The 19,547-nt window shown below is 36.7% G+C and overlaps 1 protein-coding gene across 1 annotated transcript; it reads right to left on the bottom strand.

Moving 5' to 3' along the window:
* Positions 1-6: 6 nt before the first annotated feature.
* LOC108682909 lies at positions 7-13,470 on the bottom strand. Its single transcript, XM_018172164.2, has 13 exons — positions 12,781-13,470; positions 10,333-10,500; positions 10,132-10,208; positions 9,425-9,619; positions 8,829-8,998; positions 8,492-8,573; positions 7,533-7,663; positions 6,751-7,021; positions 6,227-6,367; positions 5,060-5,232; positions 4,260-4,434; positions 2,644-2,833; positions 7-2,258 (listed from the first exon to the last, which is right to left on the bottom strand). Exons 1-13 carry the CDS (start codon positions 12,992-12,994, stop codon positions 742-744), a joined length of 3,504 nt encoding a protein of 1,167 aa, XP_018027653.1. The 5' UTR covers positions 12,995-13,470; the 3' UTR covers positions 7-741.
* Positions 13,471-19,547: the final 6,077 nt, after the last annotated feature.

Below are 19,547 nucleotides of genomic sequence, written 5' to 3'. Positions count from 1 at the left end.
GATTAATTTAGAAACTTATTCCTAAAAAGTTACAATTTTAGCGTATCTATAACGTTAATTACAGAGCTTCTGTGAATTCCACTGTATTAATAAAAGCAGGGATTGAATGGAAGTTGCGGAGGCGTTACATGAGTAACATTCAGAGAATCAATGCTTGAGATCCCGTTAAGATATTTCAAGCCAGTTATGCTATTTACAGCGGAATAGTGCAACGCGTCATTTTAAAATTAACCAAATTTTGGCAGTTTTGTTAAATATATTGACTTGACCAGTGACCACCCACTAGTTGGTTCTTGTTGATTCGACGTGTGTCAAATCTCTCAAATAATCGTCGTCATATGTGTTATGCCAGATCGTCGGCCATTGTGTTGACACTGATGATGAATTTTACTACATTAAATAAACCTTGAATATAAATTTATTGGAAGTTGCATGAATTGTCAATATTTCAAATGAATAAATAATTTTTATTTACGGTTTGCTTTCACATTCAAACGGTTAATAATGTAAATTGATTACTACTAGGCTCACGCAGACACTGCAATTAATAACCCTGCCCGTTTTCTCTAACATGTCGAATTTTAAGGTGAGTCTTTTACTGGCTGAAGCTTCCGAGAATCTTCTTCTGGATATCGTCCATCATAAGGTTTGTGAACATATTAGTACATAATATCACTTGACCATTAATAATTTATTCACAGCGCACACAAACGTTTTTTAGAGCATTAAAGTTCTTGAGAATTACGAACGTTTTGTCGGAGGCAACATCGGCCTTCTCGGCGCGCTCTGTGAAAACGTTTGTTCGGCTACACTAGGTGTAGCAGAACTCGTGTTACTTTCTTTGTTCTTAACTTGATTGAATTTAATCAGAAACTCGTTCGAATTTTCTGATCCTTGTGAAGGTTGTTCACGAAAGCTTCTAGATCCAGTATCCTTGATAGGAGGTCGAGCTTTAGGCTGATCAAGTGATACTTTTGAACCTCCTGATATTTTGTCCATCGCCATTCCTGGGGTAACCCCGGGAATGTTCGTTGTTGTGGGTAGAGGACGATTATTGTTACTAGTTTTAGATTGAGGGGGTAACATTGGCTTTTTTGCTGCTGATTTCAACTCGGTTTGTTCCGACGGATTAGAGTCAGCGCAATTTGGTTTAATTGATCCTTTTTTATGTTTGGTAATTTTCGCATCAGAATCCTCTATTTTGATTTTGGGAATTTGGGGAGCTTTTCTCGACGCTTTGAATACAGTGTGCTGATTCTTCACCTTCAGATCTTCAGGAGGTGAACAACGCCCAATATTACCTCCTTTTTTAATTTCAGATGGTATGTTTACGTAGAATGATTCACTGTCTGAACTCGAATTGGTATTAATTGAGCTAGTTGATTTCTTTGGAGTTAAATAACCACTTTTTGGCAAGTCTGCAGTTACTGACTGAGATGTTGCAGCATCTGATGAAAGTGATCTATTAAATCCAGGCCGCTGAACTTCCAGAGAAGAGTTTCCAGCTGTTTTCACGTTTGATTTCGGTCCATACGGATCCAGTACTAAACGACTGAGAGGCACTGACTTCTGCGTCACGAACTGCTTAGGATTTGGAATTTCAGGTTCTGCACTACTTCCGCGTGATCTGTCACCTCTTCCGTACTTCATGACTATATTTACTAGACTTGACATTGACATATTCATGTCAGGTTTTCCACGATGTTCTTCCAAATCAGACACGCAGCCAGAATCTGACGAAAATGATTTGCCGTACTTCGGACGCTGCTCGATATCCTGAGATCTGTGATGGAGCAAAGGAGAATCTGATGGTAAACGAACTTTGCGGTGCAAGTCCGGCGAATTTTTTGGGGTCACTGTTATTACGTCTGTAAATAAAGCGTCGTTTGCTGTGCCCCATGAGCTATTGGCGAGCTTCGAGGTTTGAACGTTGACGTCAACTTGGAAAATGGTGTTTCGACGTTGTGACGGCGAGGGGTTCAGCTTTTCTATTTCGGACGGATCACCATCGATGTTTTCGGTCGGTAAACCAGGCTTTGCCATAATGCCACTTTCGATCAGAAGTTTTGTCACTTGTGCAGAAAAACAACACAAATAGGCTCCAATTTTGTTATTACAGATGGATGGCTGATAATGCTCCTGCTTCTTGTAGTTCTCCCAAGAGACGCTGAGGCAGCAGAACGAAGCGCAGATTCCGCACATCAGCGGTATAATTACCAAGAAGATCAAATAGAGGGAGCGGTCGGTATTCGAAGTTACTGCACATATAAAAATCATAAAATTAGACTCAAAAATTTTTCGTTTGATTTTTTTTAATTAAATGTAGCTGCCGAAACAAAATGATAGCACGGCGCTTCATGCACCCTCTGAAATTGGATGTTCGGAGCCGCAACGAATCTTTAATTAGAATTCCTTACTTTGATGTAGTTAAGCAACATCTACAAACTTAGTTTGAACTCCTTGGTTGATTTTTTCCAAAATAAACAGGAACATTAAAAATATTTGGACTGCAAATTCATTAAATCTAAATGACATCTCGACAAACTATGTTCCATAACGCACTGTACTTAGAAATTTGATGATGTTTTTCGCGCTTTCAGTTCAGGAAACTCATGGGAATATTTTTCGCCCCGAAGAATTTACCTGTGGGGTCAGCCATGTGTCCGCTGTCACGAGAGCCACCGAAGCCCGGCACGTCGCAATGCGGGGGAGCGAAACCCAGGCTGCAGTGACACCGCCCTTTGCTGTTGCACACGCCATTGACCCCGCAGCCATCGAGCATGCAGCCCTCAGGAGGAGGTGGCACCGACACACAGCGTTGCTTCAAGCACATCTATGGAGTAGAGGCTCCAAATAGTTATGTTTTAAGAAATTTATTATCCAAATGAAGTGAAATTTTAAAATAAACCTGTCTATGTCGGACTCGAGACCATAATTGACTACCGTTGCAAGATTTTCGTCTAAATAATAACTATGTGATAACTTGAGTGTTACGTGTTAAACAACTAACTGCCCTCCTATAATGTACAGAAATTTGTCGAGAAGCGGCGCTGAAGACAAGTTTCTTTAATAATAATTACTCGAATAACAATTTCCCTCGTAACTCAAACACTTTTTTTCAAACAGCGCCGTTTGAAATTAAACTTAGAAACATTGCCGTGCAAGTGATGAACGTTAGACGCTCTCGCTGAAACTATTCAACTTTGGCTGTATTCTAAATAAACAATGCAATAAAGAATGAAACCGTTATTATAGGCGCTTTCGAAATTTGGCTCATCGCCTCGACACTGCAATTTTTATACCTTCACTCATTTCTTCGTTTTGATAATATGAAAAAAAAATTACGAATATGAGAAACAGGTTTGTTGAATTTACAGGTTCTGCGGTAGCTTAATGAAGCTGAATGTTTGACCAGACGCTCAGGTGCTGCTAAATGCACCGCTCCAGTCCCAGGAAAATTACACTCGCTCGAAATAATGACTCAAAATTACAAGGTACGGGAAAAAATGCGAATAAGATAAAGATTACGGGAAGAAATGCGAATAAAATAATTATTACGGTAAGGAATGCGAATAAGATAAAGATTATCCAACGACAAAGTGATACCACGTCAATTATTTTGAGTCCAAAATTTTATTCCAATTAATATACTTCATCTCAAGTATATTCATTCATAAATTTCATAATGAACATGCTCTCAGTCTCTTGCATTTGGAGAAATATCATTTCTCCCCAGGTACATGTAATGATATTTTTATTTTTACCTCTGATCAAAGATAGAATGTTCATAAAATTTTTTCACAATAAATTGTGAGCTCTTACTTAACGAGGTTTTGGTAAAACTTAAGGGATTTGTTATTTGAAACAGTTTTAAAATTTAATTTTGCAGCCCGAATAGAGCATGATAGTTTAGACACTCATTTCATTTATCTTTTCAATATTTATATTATTATTTTATTATTATCAACTCTGATGTACGACCGATTTTTCCAGAGGTACAAAATCCACGGAATATGATTTCAACATAAATTGTTAAATATTTGAGAGACCGAAAATTCGTTCTATCACTCCCCCAAGCAGCAGACCAGCATCACAACAATTATATAATAATTATTAAAATTGAAATTTCAGTTATTATCCAGACAACACACTTTCATCTTGCACACCTCACAATCATTAGACAAAAAAACACAGCTGCCGCAAATTCCAAACGGCAAATAAATGCTCCAAATATTCTAATTGCAAAAAATATTAATTACCTTGCCGTCACCGCACTTTGATCCGTCCGGCGCGAGCTCCAACCCGGGCACGGACGATACGTTCTGTGCGTACGCAGTGAAGCACTGGGCACTGTTTGACCAGAGCATGATGCCGGCGCGCGGTACGATCAGGTCGGTTGGAGGGGTGCAGTAGATAGAACCACACTTCAGCGAACTGCACAGGACATAAGCGTGGGATTATTTTAAGATAAATAATCAAACAAGTAATTTTGCAGGCTATTAATTCTGAATTATTTATTCTGAATTATTATTATTATTTATTTTTTTTCTGAATTATCTGATGTAAGATAAAATGATTGATTATTTGAAGTTTGCGTCACTCTAATCTTGATTTTTATTTTTAGTTGAAAATGAAGCAAGATGACTTTTAAATTCAAGAATTTTACACATATAGTGGGATATGAATAATGTATGGGGCCTTACGCATCTTCAATTCCTGAACGATGTCCGATACAATACAAAATAAATTCCATCCCGCCAGCGATTTTGTGAAAGGAAACATTTTTGTGGCCAGGAAAGATAGCAGCAATTCGTAACGGAAAGTCGAAAAACCTAATTCCTTGTAACCTTCCGCTGATCCTTCAGCGTGCAATCAATTTAGGGAATATTTTATAACAATTCTATTCATATTTGGGATAATTAATGCAAAAATCAAGCATATCAGTGATAACTTTCTAATCTAACAATGACATAGAAGAAGACTTTTTACGGATAAACATAATTTACAAACAAGTGTCGTTCGTTAATGAACAAAAAAATTGGGATGCTTTTGTACTTACTCTGGATTACATTTTCGGTACGTCAAAGACGAACGAATTAAGCCGCAGTTTTGTCCCTCACGCCCCAGAACGTTGTTAGCGAAACATCGGTCCGGAGCGGGGACGGTGGCGGGACCGAAGAGTGTCTCGCACCTCACGCGGTGACTGCCACACTTGCCTGCTACGCAGTGGCCCTGGCATGTCGACATGACAGATTTCTTAACTATGTTTTGAAACATAAAAATGTTTTAACTATGTTTTGAAACATATAAATTTTTCAACTATGTTTTGAAACATATAAATTTTTAACTATGTTTGGAAACAGATAAATTTCTTAACTAGGTTTTGAAACATAGATTTTTTAACTATGTTTGAAACATATAAATTTTTCAACTATGTTTTGAAACATATAAATTTTTAACTATGTTTTGAAACATATACATTTTTACCTATGTTTTGAAACATATAAATTTTTAGCTATGTTTTGAAACATATAAATTTCTTAACTATGTTTTGAAACATAAATTTTTAACTATGTTTTGAAACATATAAATTTTTTAACTTTGTTTTGAAACATATAAATAAATTTTTAACTATGTTGTGAAACATAAATTTTTTAACTATCTTTTGAAACATATAAGTTTTTAACTATGTTTGGAAACATATAAAGTCGATGGGATATGACAGATTTTATCCGTTTGTAAAGAAATCTCCGTTATTCGAAGGATATAATCCAAAACATTCTTTCTTCTACGGATTCTGGATATAAACGAGAAAGTTAGATAAAGATTTGCTTCAATTAATAATTTTCGAACTCTTATTCTATCAAGCTGCTCCATTGTTACCTCTAAATAAAGAAATTTTGCAGCTACCATGAAACTACAATATAAATTTCTAACAGTATACCCATTCCTAACTTGGTCAAGTTCCCTTATGTCAATGAACTGATAGAGTTGCAAGTAAAATAAAAATACAAAAATTTAACTCAGTACTCACTGCAGTGAGTGACAGAGAGCGCATTTTCTCGTCGACGAAAACTTGAGGTCACGGACGCACGGACAGACGGACAGACAGACAGACTGACTGACATGGCGAGCACAATAGTGCATTTTTTCCGTATATGAGAAAATGCGCTAAAAATAGATATATATAATCCCTTCGATTAGAAAGTTGGACCATAAAGTGCACCTGTCCATCGTCACAGGGAGCTCCATCGTGGACATACACGTCATGCGGACAAACTTCTGACCAGCCCGAGCAAAACTCCGGCAAGTCGCACTCGCCTCGAGCTTGTCGACACGGAGTCGACGCGGTCGCTTGACGGCAGGTCTGCCGGCATGAGGAAGTGTAGAGTTAGTGAAAATTTTATAAAAAGTGTTGGCAATTTTACTTACGATTTTTTTTTAGATTTATTAGACATTTGCGGTTGCATTATGAGCGGATTTTTGATGATTAACAAATATTAGGGGGGCATACGTATCAAAAATAAACAAATATATCGAGAATCCATCTGGAAAGTAAAGGTGTGAGATCGAAGACTATGATTCAGTTCAAAGAACATAACCCTCTAGGGTATGAAAATTAAATTTAAAAATACCCTAAAATATTACATTTTTTATTTCGGTAAACCAGTTGATTTGTATTGAATTTGGACAACTAAAAATGACTACCTTCACTGCATATTTAGATTTATCACTCCATAAAAATCGTACCGTAAGATCGCAACAGTCTCCGGAAGCACACGTTGCGTTTTCTCGGAACTTGCAAGTGAGGGGATCGCAGCAAGGATTTCGGCAAGTGCCTGCCGGTCCGCAGTCGCACTGTTCGCCGGAATCAACGACCCCGTCGCCGCAGTGTTCGTACTGGCGGCCCCTGGACGCCCGCGGGATGTCTTGCAGACACGAGAACTCGCCGTGAACAAAGTGTCGGGCCAACTGCATCTTGCTGCAGCTGCTCCACTCCATGGTGGGTTTCAATAACCCCCTAAGGGAGGTTTATAATTTATCTCAATAAGCTTTCTGTCTGGTAAAATAATACCCCTTCTATTCCAATAAACTTTCTGTCTGGTGCAATGATACATCTTATATTTCATTCAACAATGAGTCTGGTACAATGATACATCTTTTATTTCATTCAATTACGACTCTGCTACAATGATATATCTTTTATTTCATTCAACAACGAGTCTGGTACAATGATACTTCTTTTTTTATTCCATTAAATTGAACGACTCTGGTACAATGATGAATTTTTCATTTCATTCAACAACGAGGTACAATGATACATCTTTTATTCATTCAACAGCGTGTCTGGTACAATGATACATCTTTTATTTCATTCAACAACGAGTCTGGTACGACGATATATCTTTTATTTCATTCAATTACGACTCTGGTACAATGATACATCTTTTATTTCATTCAATTATGACTTTGGTACGATGATACATCATTATTTCGGTAAAAAGATGCAATGATATGTATACTATACTAACTTGAGTTCCTCGGCCATGACACACGACGTGTCGTTGCACGTGCAGGATGCTTCGTCGTGGAACATACCTAGCACGTGGCCGAGCTCGTGGGCAACCGTGTGCGACACAGCCAACTCGTCGGAGCCACGCGTCTGATTCCAGTTTTGAATTACAATTCAATTAATTACAATTTATTCAATTACTTGAGTTTATTCGAGGAAAAATCTATTCACTCATTTCCCTACTTTCAGGCAATTAAGAGACTTTCTCCGAATAGCGATGCGCTTTTTATTCTCGAGTGGGTAATTTTTATTCAGTTTTGGCCCGGCAATTTGTATTCAGTTTTAAACATTATTTTTTTGAGCTTGATATTGGAAGTGTCTCCATATATTGCGGGCAATGTATCTATTTAAATTTGATAACGCCAAATAATTATGAAACCTGACTCCGTTGCAAATTCAAACTAATTTAGCACTCAATAATTGTTTTATTATGTAGGTAATTTAGTTTGTCAGAATGCCATTTTGATGTTACGTCAGCTGAACTAAATTAATAGCAAAAATTTACATAAAACGATCAACAAACTTCCCATTTTCAAATTTTGTCTAGGAATGAACACTAAGAAAATGAGTTACATACAAAAAGATCCAGTTGTGTTCAATGCTAACAAAACTCTTGTAAATGAACAAAGATAATTTAATATAAATTAATTCTCTCAACTGATGTTAAATTTATAGTTTTTAACTTCATGTATCGCAAAAAATAATAATGACCGTCGTTAATGCGCTTAACAAATTCTTGGTTCAAAATGAAGCGAAAATGAAATGTTGAGCCTCAAGTGATTACATATATCAGTCGAATTATTTTGGAATAATTTTTAGTATTTGAAAAGGTAAAAAAATTTAAGTTGTTAACTGATAAATACATTTATACTTGAAATATTTTCACTATTACAGAATTTCCAGTCTAAGTATAGGCACCTGTACGACAGCGACGGCCGTACCGGAGCACATGCTGCCAACGATCGCATACCCGATGGTGGTGCTTTCAAAATCAATGTCTCTGCAAATCAAGTATTCATACTCAAAATATTGTTATTTTTAAATATTAATCTCACGATAGATATAAAAAAAACTAAAAGAAAAATCTATGGTTAACATAGAAATATTCGAATTTGTTAAATATGAATCTCACGAAAAATATCAAGAAACTAAAAAATCTATGCCCTACGTTGAAATATTCGAATTCGTTTTGTACAGAAACAGAGTGAGAGTTTTGATGCTCGGTAATGATTTAAAATGAGAGTTTACAACTTACGTTAGCAAAAGAGTGACATCAAAGTCCTTGTCTTCCATCAGCTGACCGATTCTGTGGCGTTTGAAATTTTCGAGCGTCTCATCGTGCCTCTCCGTGATGCTCGTCTTGTCTCCGTTGTTCCAAACTTCCAGTTTTTTTAGCACAACGCTAATCTCGAGGGGCTCGAACAGCTGGAAAATTAAAATTGATTATTGACCTAAAAACGTGTTCAAACACTATTCTAACAATGAAATTTTTGTAATGAAAAGCGCACCGCCTTCAAAACAAATAGGTCTTACTCCAGTAAAGCTTAAAAAAGCATTCACTGTCGCTAATTTCACGTTTTTTTATAGAAAAGCTGAACGGAATCTCATGTCCAAGCGTCTGTAAGCGATTTATTTGCTTTAATCTACCCTGCAGCCAACATTAATAAGCGTGTACTGGACCATCTGAATCCTCATTGTTTTTGTCATGCTCATAGTAGGTATCAATTGACGAAACCACAAATTATGAGAGATTTTTTCTCGCAGACTGCATGTGATATAACTCAGTCCCAATGTAGGTATTCAATGCAGTTTCGTACATAAATTATCTATGCAAACTCGATGAATACTCACAGCATTTGTGTAGCTGATGATTTCAGCAGTGAATTTTTGAAGTTTTCTGTCGTCATGGTTCATCCTGCGAGAAAGTCGAGCATCGGCCACGAGATGTACTTCAACGTAACGACGCGTCCCGCGCACGTCGCCTCCTGAAATCCACAGAGTTTCGGGGGCTTCTGTTGGGGCGTTCTGCCTCGGCGCTTGACGACGCTAAGCAGTGGAAAGAAGGTGAAAAGTAAGAGGATATAGTTAATTATTAGTCTTTGATTTATATGTGACATGAAATAAGTAGAAAATACGCACTATATTGTTAAAAAGTGACAAAAAATAAACGTTTTGAAGGCTTCTGTTGGGGCGTTTTGCCTCGGCTCTTGTCGACGCTATAAGCAGTGGAAAGAAGGTAAAAAAGTGCAATGAAATAGTTAATTAGTAATCTTTGACTTAAATGTGTCATGAAATAAGTAGAAAATACATACTATATTGCTAAAAAGTGACAAAAAAAACGTTTTGAAGGCTTCTGTTGGGGCGTTCTGCCTCAGCGCTTCACGACGCTAAGCAGTGGAAAGAAGGTAAAGAAGTATAAGGATATAATTAATTATTAATCATTGTCATGAAATATCATTGTCATTTATGTGTCATGAAATGAGTAGAAAAAACACACAATATTGCTAAAAAGGTGACTGAATGATATAACTTCAAAGTTGTCGATTATAAAGAATTACCTTCCTACGGCTCCGTGAAGCCCCGGAATGAACTTGAGGGAACACGTTGGCTTGAAGCAGCTTGTCATCAGTTACTCCTGAGGAAATTTCAGGACGAATTTACATACATTAATAAGATTAAAAATACGCTTGTGAAAAACAGTTACGTTCGATTTTAATTCATATGGATTCAATGATAATTTACAGCCGATGAAAACTTACCACAAGTTTTTGGTAGCGAGTTTTGGAACTCGCTTTTTTCCCGAGCGCCGTCGCCGCTTCGTCGCTTTTCATGAAGTGTTTTTGCTGATGGTTTGGGTGCCGGGTAATTCGCGATGATCATGACATTGCTTGCCAAGTCTGAACTATTCTCTCCCTCCGATCTGCCGTCTATTAGGAGAAAGCTCTGGTATTTTTAGAATATTTATTACGAAATCTAATTATGATGCAATTAAATTTCTGTTCATTGCAAATGATATTTTTCAGATTTAATCAAAATCCCGCAACAAATTAGACATATGTTTAATCAAAAACAGCTTGAAGGTAATCAAACATAANATATTTCAGCAATTCTTATTGAACAAAAAAAAATAGTTCTTGATAGTAAATAGTTTGTTATATTCAACATATTTATTAAGTACGGGGCACATACGACATAGTTTAAGTATAATAGGTGACTGCCAAATACAAGACTAACAACCAGGTTCCAGAGTGAAGTTGGCTTTGATCTTCCTCGTGCGCGGATTTAATCTGCATTAGCATCTCCATTCTTTCTCAATTCAACGGAGAGCTGGGAAACATAATTGTTGCGGCGACCGCTAATCGTCGAATAAGCGATGGCCATCGCTAATGCGAGAATATTAAGCGAAGCTACGTTTCTTAGCGTGAAATTTCTCGTCAATAATGATAGAGGTTCTTCCTGTTAACAATTGTGTGAATTTAGACGCCTTAGAACAATATGGCGTCTTTGGCCGATAGTTTTTGAGCCGGAACCACTTAAATGACCCTGACTCACACAGGAATCAAAGTTGCCCTGAGATTATTAAAAACGTTCATAATACCATGGGCATATAATATTTTTTCTTAAGCAAAAGTAACATGGAAGATCAAAGTGGGCCTGAAGTACTTCAAATGACCCAAAATATGAAGAAAAGTTATGAAAGCAATGATATTTCATCATTTAAACGTTTTTGTTTATATATTGTACATTTGGCTACTTAGAAAATAGTGATTTCTTCGTCACCATGAGAATGGAAATCGCACTAAAAACTTATTTTTAGTCTATATTATTAGTAAATTTGATATGAAATGGTGCATATTCAACAATGAACAACTGTTCTTAAGTAAGCCAAAGCTAAAAGGCTTAAGGCTATATACTCCGATATTCAAATTGGATGCCAACAAAGAGAGGCAACATGCAGAGTTTGATCATGAATAAATTCAGTTGCGAGGAATCTTCGATGAATTCACTCCAAGTTACTGTGCATGGCTGCTCAAAGTTGCTCCAAAAAAAATTTTTTTTGAAGATAAAAGTCTAAACATTTCAGTTGCAACACGATTGCTAATCTTTGCTAATTAACTAGTCAAAAATGAACTCGGATAAAAAATCTCAACAAATTAGACATATGTTTAATCAAAAACAGCTTGAAGGTAATCAAACATAATATTTCTTATTGAACAAAAAAAATAGTTCTTGATAGTAAATCGTTTGTAATATTCAACATATTAAATAAGTACGGGGCAGAAACGACATAGTTTAAGGCTAGCTGTTTGCCAAATACAAGACTCACAACCAGGTTCCAGAGTGAAGTTAGCTTTGATCTTCCTCTTGCGCGGATTTAATCTGCATTAGCATTTTCATTCTTTCTCAATTCAATGGAGAGCCAGAAAAGAAATCATTATCGCTGATGCGATGGCTAATCGTCGAATAAGCGATGACCATTTGATAAGATAAGTTTTTGTCATCGACAATGTTTTGATCTTTGTCATAAGTAACAAAGATAAAAAAAAATGAAAAAAACATGATTTTTCATCATTTAAACATTTATGTTTATCTATCGTGCATCTAGCTACTTATTTCTTCGTCATCATGAGAATGAATTACACAATATAGACCTACTTTTAGTCATTAGTTTTATTAGTAAAGTTAAATAGACTTATTTTTAGTCATTAGTTTTATTAGTAAAGTTATTGTAAAATTGTGTATATTCAACAATGAACAACGGTTCTTCAATAAGCCAAAGCTAAACGGTTTAATGTTCCTCCGAAATCCAAATTGGATGTCAACATAGAGCGGCAACAACAGAGTTTGATCATGAATAAATTCAGTTGCGAGGAATCCTCGATGAATTCACTCCAAGTTACTGAGCATGATTGCTCAAAGTTGCTTAAAAAAAATTTTTTTTTGAAGATAAAAGTCTAAACATTTCAGTTGCAACACGATTGCTAATCTTTGCTAATTAACTAGTCAAAAATGAACTCGGATAAAAAATCCGTTGCAGTCCTCTTCAAGTACAATTAGCTACTAAATTAAACACCCAACATCAAAAATTTACATTTTACATTTTCTGGAAACTGATGATAAATAAAGAACTATTTTTCCAAAATCCAAGAAATCTTTCTAAATGCCAGGCGCTCTATAATCCGTGCCCGGAAGAAGTCTAAACTTACCCGTCGTTTTGGCGTCTTCAGTGAAGCTGGTGTCAGCGATGTCGCTCTTGGATCCTTTCACTGATGACGTAATGACCAACAACGTCAGCAGCGTTGGGTAACCCAACCAATTCATTGTAAAATAACGGAGACAATTTCTTCGAACTGTCTTTGATGAGATATCATCGAGAATTACATTCCAGTTGGTTTCGTATTGCTTTTTACAATACCTCATACGTTACAGCTAATGAGTTTTACAATACCTATACCGTCACACGTTGCAGCTCATGAGTTTCAAAATCGAATGGATTGGCTATTGCAGCATGGGCGCATGATTAGAACAAACATGTTATTCTTAAAGAAATTATCTTTGAACTTACGTCGATCTAAAGTAAAAAACCCGCCAGTGTGAATTGTCCGATGAATTTAGGATTTGTTTCCGATGGAAAATTTTATAGCGAACATTATTTGTTTCAATAAATATTTGAAGACTGGCTCAGGATATTTCTTACACGTTATTTATACACAGAGAACAAACCACGAGACCTATTTCTTAAAAATAGTTCACAACTTTGATCCCACGCGCTGAACCAACTTCGTTTAAACCAATTCCTTATGCCCATTAAAAATTTTCAAATCTCTCTCACTTAGATCAATCGCGAGCAACTATATCCATCTATTTACACTCGTACACGCTGGGAAAAGAAACAAAGCTTCGCCATCCGGCAATGTCAGGTTGAACCAACGTTGAAACAGCATACTTCGCGACGCTGAAATAAAGTTGAATATAAGTCTAGAACGGTAAGAGAATCAACGTCATTTTTCAACGTCGTACATTTCGACGTTGTTTCAACGTTGAAATCGCGTGAATATTGTGACAATCATGATAGTACATGTTAACATAATAAAACCTTTTTAAAATACTCTTTTAACATCAAAAACGAAATTTACGATGCAACGAAATGGAATGTCGAAATGTATGACTGTGAAAAAATTACGTTGATTCACTTTTCATTCGGAATTCAATGTTATTTCAACATCGCGAAGTTCGTTGTTTCGACGTGAATTCAACCTGACATTGCCTGCTGGGCTGTACAACTCTAATTCGAATTTATTTTTAATGATAATTTTCGATCACAATTAACCAGCTATATAAGTTTTAGGCTTTTAATCAACTTGAAGTGGGCACAAAACAAATATTTTTAGCAACATCTTTTGAGACAACATCACTTAGACAGTAAGATTGAGCCACGAGCTTTGACATCAATTAAAAAATTAAAATTAATTCAGTACAAGAAATAAATTTATTGAAATTGATACCCCGGCTTTGGAACTACAATTGAGAAAAGTGCTTTCTACACCAAAACCAAATATGCACTGAATTGTGACAGAAAAGGAAGGATTTATCTAGAACGCTCCGATTGGCGAGATACCACCTAACAGATAACGCCACTGATAAGGTCCACATTCATTGAAATCTTGTCAAGATCATCAGCTGTTTGGATGTGTGAATTTTATTCTCTTTTTGTATAAATAGTATATTGCTCGCAGATGCATTGAAAAATAACTTTGGACCTTAACATCACTGATCACAAAACTAAATTATGCAATTAACAGAAGAAAGACTGAGGTTTTTTCTCTCTTAGAGTTCGGCTATCGATAAAGGTATAATTGACCGGTCTAAAGTGACTTTGATAATGTAACTTCATGCTGCGGTGTCACCTCAAGTAGGTGCAAATCAATCTACTCTAATATAAAGGAAAATAAACACGTAATGCTCTAGACTAGCAAAACAAAGTTTACGTTTTTCTTCCACTTGCTAAAAATATTTCAGTACCGGTATTACTCAGAGCAAAGTTTTCCTGCCGATTGTTCTCTTTACTTCAGAACAGGGGCCACGAAGATGATATTTCGAAACTTTAAGTAATGGATATCGATCGATCTTCTTAGACAGAAGTATGCACGTTCAATTCAGCTATTAAATTTAGTTTTCATCTTTTTCATAGGATAAATAGGAAAATCTTAGCTCAGACTTAGTTGTGAGTGGTCCAGGGTGACGTTATACACGAAGTAACTCGAAAAAATTCTTACTGGTGGATATGCGGCTGATTCAACTGAAATAATAGATACGTTATCACATCCGGCGATTACTCGGGGGAGAGTTTTCTTGACTTGAGTCTTTACAATCCCTCTATTAACTTTATAACCATATAAAAAGGCACAACACAGGACTGACTAGTGACTAGACAAGACGATGTTTGGAGGAAAGCCTGACACTGCACCGGAAAATTCACGACTCTGCGTTGTCTGCAATGCTGTATGGTTGATCAGACTGATGCCGTCTACACATATAGGCACCCAACGATTACAGGGTAAAAGCGATTCCAGTGGCTACAATAACTATATTCACTTCATAACCCTTTAAAAGGCACAACACGGGACTGCCTAATCGAGACGATGTTTTCAGGAAAGCCCGACACTGCACCGGAAAATTTGGGACTCAGCGTTGTCCGCAAAGCTGCATGGTTGATCAGACTGATGCCGTCTACGCAGGGAACTACACCTAACGCTTACAGGGTAGAAGCGATCCCAGTCGCTACAATAACTATATTCACTTCATTACTCTTTAAAAGGCACAACAAGGGACTGCCTAAGCGAGACGTTGTTTTCAGGAAAGCCCGACACTCTGCCGGAAAATTCGGCACTGCGAGCAGGCATCCGACGCTGCGCTCGTCCTGCCACTTCTAGGCACCGGAAATCGGCGCTTGATAAGCGATGTGTGTCGGCACGAGGGCAGCTGAGGTCCTCCACAATCAGACCACTGAACGTCAGGACTCTAGAACTTATGTATGCATGTTTATATATATGTCAAGCTTACCAGTCGCTTTTTTATATGTTATTTAAAAGCTTAGATGATCGTAGAAGATTGGCTGAGTGATTGGCACTTCACAGCCACTCGATTGAATGTAAACATTCTATATCTTTAAGTTCTTAGTTCATGACACATACAAGCACCAGTTTACTATTTTACTATTAGGCGGAAAATTTTGCGTTGCACGCAAGTCATGCGGATTACTCATGTAGCTCTAGTATTTATTTACCTGCAGTCATCATTGCATCAGGCAATATATGAGTGTCTCGATAACATACTATAACTTTTCAATATCAATCAAGTTGTGGGAATGGTACCTTGATTTCGGTATCAACATTCCCAGAAAAAAACTTCTTTGTCTTAGACTACGAATATAGTTTCCTCGTGCCCGGCATTTTAATTTTTTTGAGATACAAAATTGTTGCATTAAGTTAATTTTTTGTTCTTCGTGTATTCTCTATATGTTCAGTAGAAACGCTGTTGAAGCTGTAGCAAAAGCTAGCTGTTTATGGTTCGAAATTCATCAGTTGAAGTTCGATTCTGTTTTTTACATAACTCATATGTAAGTATTCAAAATTTCCAGCTGATATCCAGTTCCTGCAATATGAGCGATATTCATATAAAAGAAATTATTTTTTTTGGAGATCCCTTTTACCTTGGAATCGATATTCTGCACGATGAAAAATGTGCGTTTCGTTGTAAATTTATATACGGCCGGTATTCAATTTTTTTTAACACGAAAGTTGAAAATAATGGTGGATATTCTGTTAGTCAGCCTAAAACTCAGCACTTAATACGCGTTTGTGAAGTTTATTTTGTGCAAAATAAGTGATACTACAAAAAGTATAAGAAAACGTCAAAAAATTTCGAAGAATAACATGCGAGCAATTATATGACTTTTGATATGAAGGAGATATCTTGTGGTTGTTTTTCTATTTCAGATGATTTTGTTGTGTCATGAATGAGTATGGAGCTTGTTAGAAGGCATAGCTCTATTTATAATACGATTTGATCCGTGTTTTTATGAGCAGAATTGAAATGTTTCTTTTTTAGAACAGAACTTGCAAGACACCACGTGCTTTTACCTTCATTATAGTATACAACTGCCATAGTTCAGAAATTATTTTATAAATTGATCGCGTGACACAGTTATCGACATTATACCTTCTGTGCCATTGATTACATATGCAATTTACACTGTTAAAACTTAGTTATATAATTGATTTTGTATATTTCCTGCGTCAACCACAGATAACAGATTTAGTTGGCGTAAAATGATCTAACCATACTTTTGGATTTATATTTTAATGCAGTCACTGGAAACTCTCTTTATTATCTTTTTTATGTCCTCTAGCGTTTATTAACCATGGCAGTATGAATAAGATGAGTCTGCTCTCACTGTGCTAACGTCTATCGTTTATTATATTGCGGCATTTACGGAAAACCTTCTTGTCGGGACCACCCAAACGATGGCCATTGCTTTGCTGTATCCCTGATAACGCTGACGCTCACCTTACATGCCTTCACGATCTACCAAATGTGACTGCTTCCCAAGAGCTTTTAGATAACGCTGGGAAAGCCAAAGTTACTCGCATAATTTTTAATTAGGATGACTCGTTAGGCAATAGCTTTCCGCAGGAGAAAGGTATTTTCGTTTAGAAAACTTGGAAAGCTTCCTGGGTGAATATATTGGAGTCTATGTAGATCTCAAGAACTTGGAGAAATACTATTACATAGTTACTATGTAATATACTATATAATATGCTATGTAATACTTGGAAAAATAATTACATAGTTTATGCATTGCTCAAGACGTTTTAAAAAATGTATTGGAATATTCTGAAATCTATGCTGTAATAAAAATTAGATGACTATCAAACAGTTGAATGTGAAACACAATCATTTTGCTAAATAGAAGAGTAAACTGCTTATGGAGACAATGTACACAACTTTCTTTTATTTTTCCAAATTAATTTGCCTCATTTTCAATTTTGCTCCATTTTAGCAGAGTCTGCTTAAGCTCAAGTTTTTTTGTTGCAAACTTTAACGGCTTGGAAGGATTTCACTGTAAAATCTAGGTGAAATGAAAAATTGAAAAATATGCATAAATAGACAGAGTATACAAGGCTTTCCTCTTAAAGCATTTATCGCAAATTTGTTTTAAAAAATACTTCTGGTGCTGTGGAAGCTGAAAACCAAGAAAAAATGTGGGACAAAATTCCTTCAAGAATGGATTCGGCACACGAGATTTTGCGATGCTCAACACTACGAGTTTGGGTGACCTTATCAGTGACTGTAATGCGTCCATTACAAGACTGTTAGAGGCAGAAACAAACGGGTTTCCAGTCCGTTCGTACGGTCTGACATTCGCGATCTACGTGTTCCGCGGTTAGTTATCTCGTCACAATTTCCTATCTGATCTCCAAGCCAACATAATGAGCCGAAGCTCCTCAAGACAGGGCGCTAGTCCAAGCAGTCCCATAAAAAATATAGCGTTTTATTTTTCGCCTGCAAATGGCGGTGATATAAGATAGATTTTTCGTAAATTATTTGTGTAATACTTCAGGCTGATACTAGAGTATTTTTGGAGTCTATGTATGAATCGTGTCATGAATCAGTTTCTTATGATACTCCATAAAAAATAAAGCGTTTTATTTTTCGCCTGCAAATGGCGGTGATATACGATAGATTTTTTGTAAATTATCTGTGTACTACTTCAGGCTGATACTAGAGTATTTTTGGAGTCTATGTATGAATCGTGTCATGAATCAACTTCTTATGATACTCCATCGTTAGGATAATTCAACAAATAAGTAAATTTTATGAGTTAATATTTTGTTATACCTTGTTAAAACTGAGCAAATATCTTTGTTATTATTCATTTCACATCTCCAGGCAAAACCTCTCTCCGGGTAAGTCTCTTCTTTAAGTTTCGTTTACAAAAAATGCCTCAATGATAAAAATTTGCATACAAGGATGTAGTTAAGACAGCTGCTCACTAAACATGCTTGTCATAAGCATACATCACCAACACGGTCATCGTATTTTTGATACTCTCGAAAATTAAGGCCGAATCACAGTCGGCCGGCCGTCGGTTAAACATTCCCCTCCTATATTCTATTCTTGATTTTAAACAAGCCTTCAGTCGGAAACAGTCGGGCCTTCCTCATTAACCGAGCCCACAATTCTGCTCCAAATTTATGATTTGTACTCGCGGTTTTTCTGACTTTTTGCGCTCTTAGTTCATAAATTACAGAGTCCCTCTGAAGATTTCCGCTTTGGATGTAAGGTTGAGCTTAGCGGCTGCTGTCGTTGAGGACCAAGGAAGCTTTTTACAGAATTAGGATGGGGGGCGGGGGTTAGTTCACCTCTTTTGCACGTAGCTCTCAGAGAATTAACCTACCCACGATTTGTTTATGTATTTTCTAATTTCCAGTTGGAATCTAACTAAAATTTCAGTCCTTATTCCAGCAAACCAATGATTAAAGCCCAGTCAAAATAACTGTGCAAGACCTCAGTCACCTTATTAGAATCAGAAATAGCAATTAAGTGGACTGTTGCTGCAGGATGAACGTGAAACAGAGGATGAGTGTAGCGTTAAGTAAAGTTAATGCAGATACGAGCTTGACCGTATGAATGACTTTGTTTCTCTTATGGTCGCATAAGAGAAACAAACTTATTTCACATCTGTAGTTCCATCAATTGTTCAGTCTCAGGTTTTCATCATCAGCACCGATGACATCTGTCGCCGTTTTGGGCGTTTAGCTCGTCCATCAGCAGATTGCACTTCCATGCTCTCGCAGTGCCTGCCCCAAAGCAAGTTAACTATTCAGTTTTCCAATTTTTTCTCCACCGGCAGCCACCGCTGCAGTACAGCCACTCATGTCCGCCTTTGTGCTTTCAGTCTCGCGCCGTC

This window comes from Hyalella azteca, unplaced genomic scaffold (assembly GCF_000764305.2).
Source record: "Hyalella azteca isolate HAZT.00-mixed unplaced genomic scaffold, Hazt_2.0.2 contig9924, whole genome shotgun sequence".
NCBI lineage: Eukaryota > Metazoa > Arthropoda > Malacostraca > Amphipoda > Hyalellidae > Hyalella > Hyalella azteca.
This window is presented reverse-complemented; position numbering and strand designations above follow the sequence as displayed.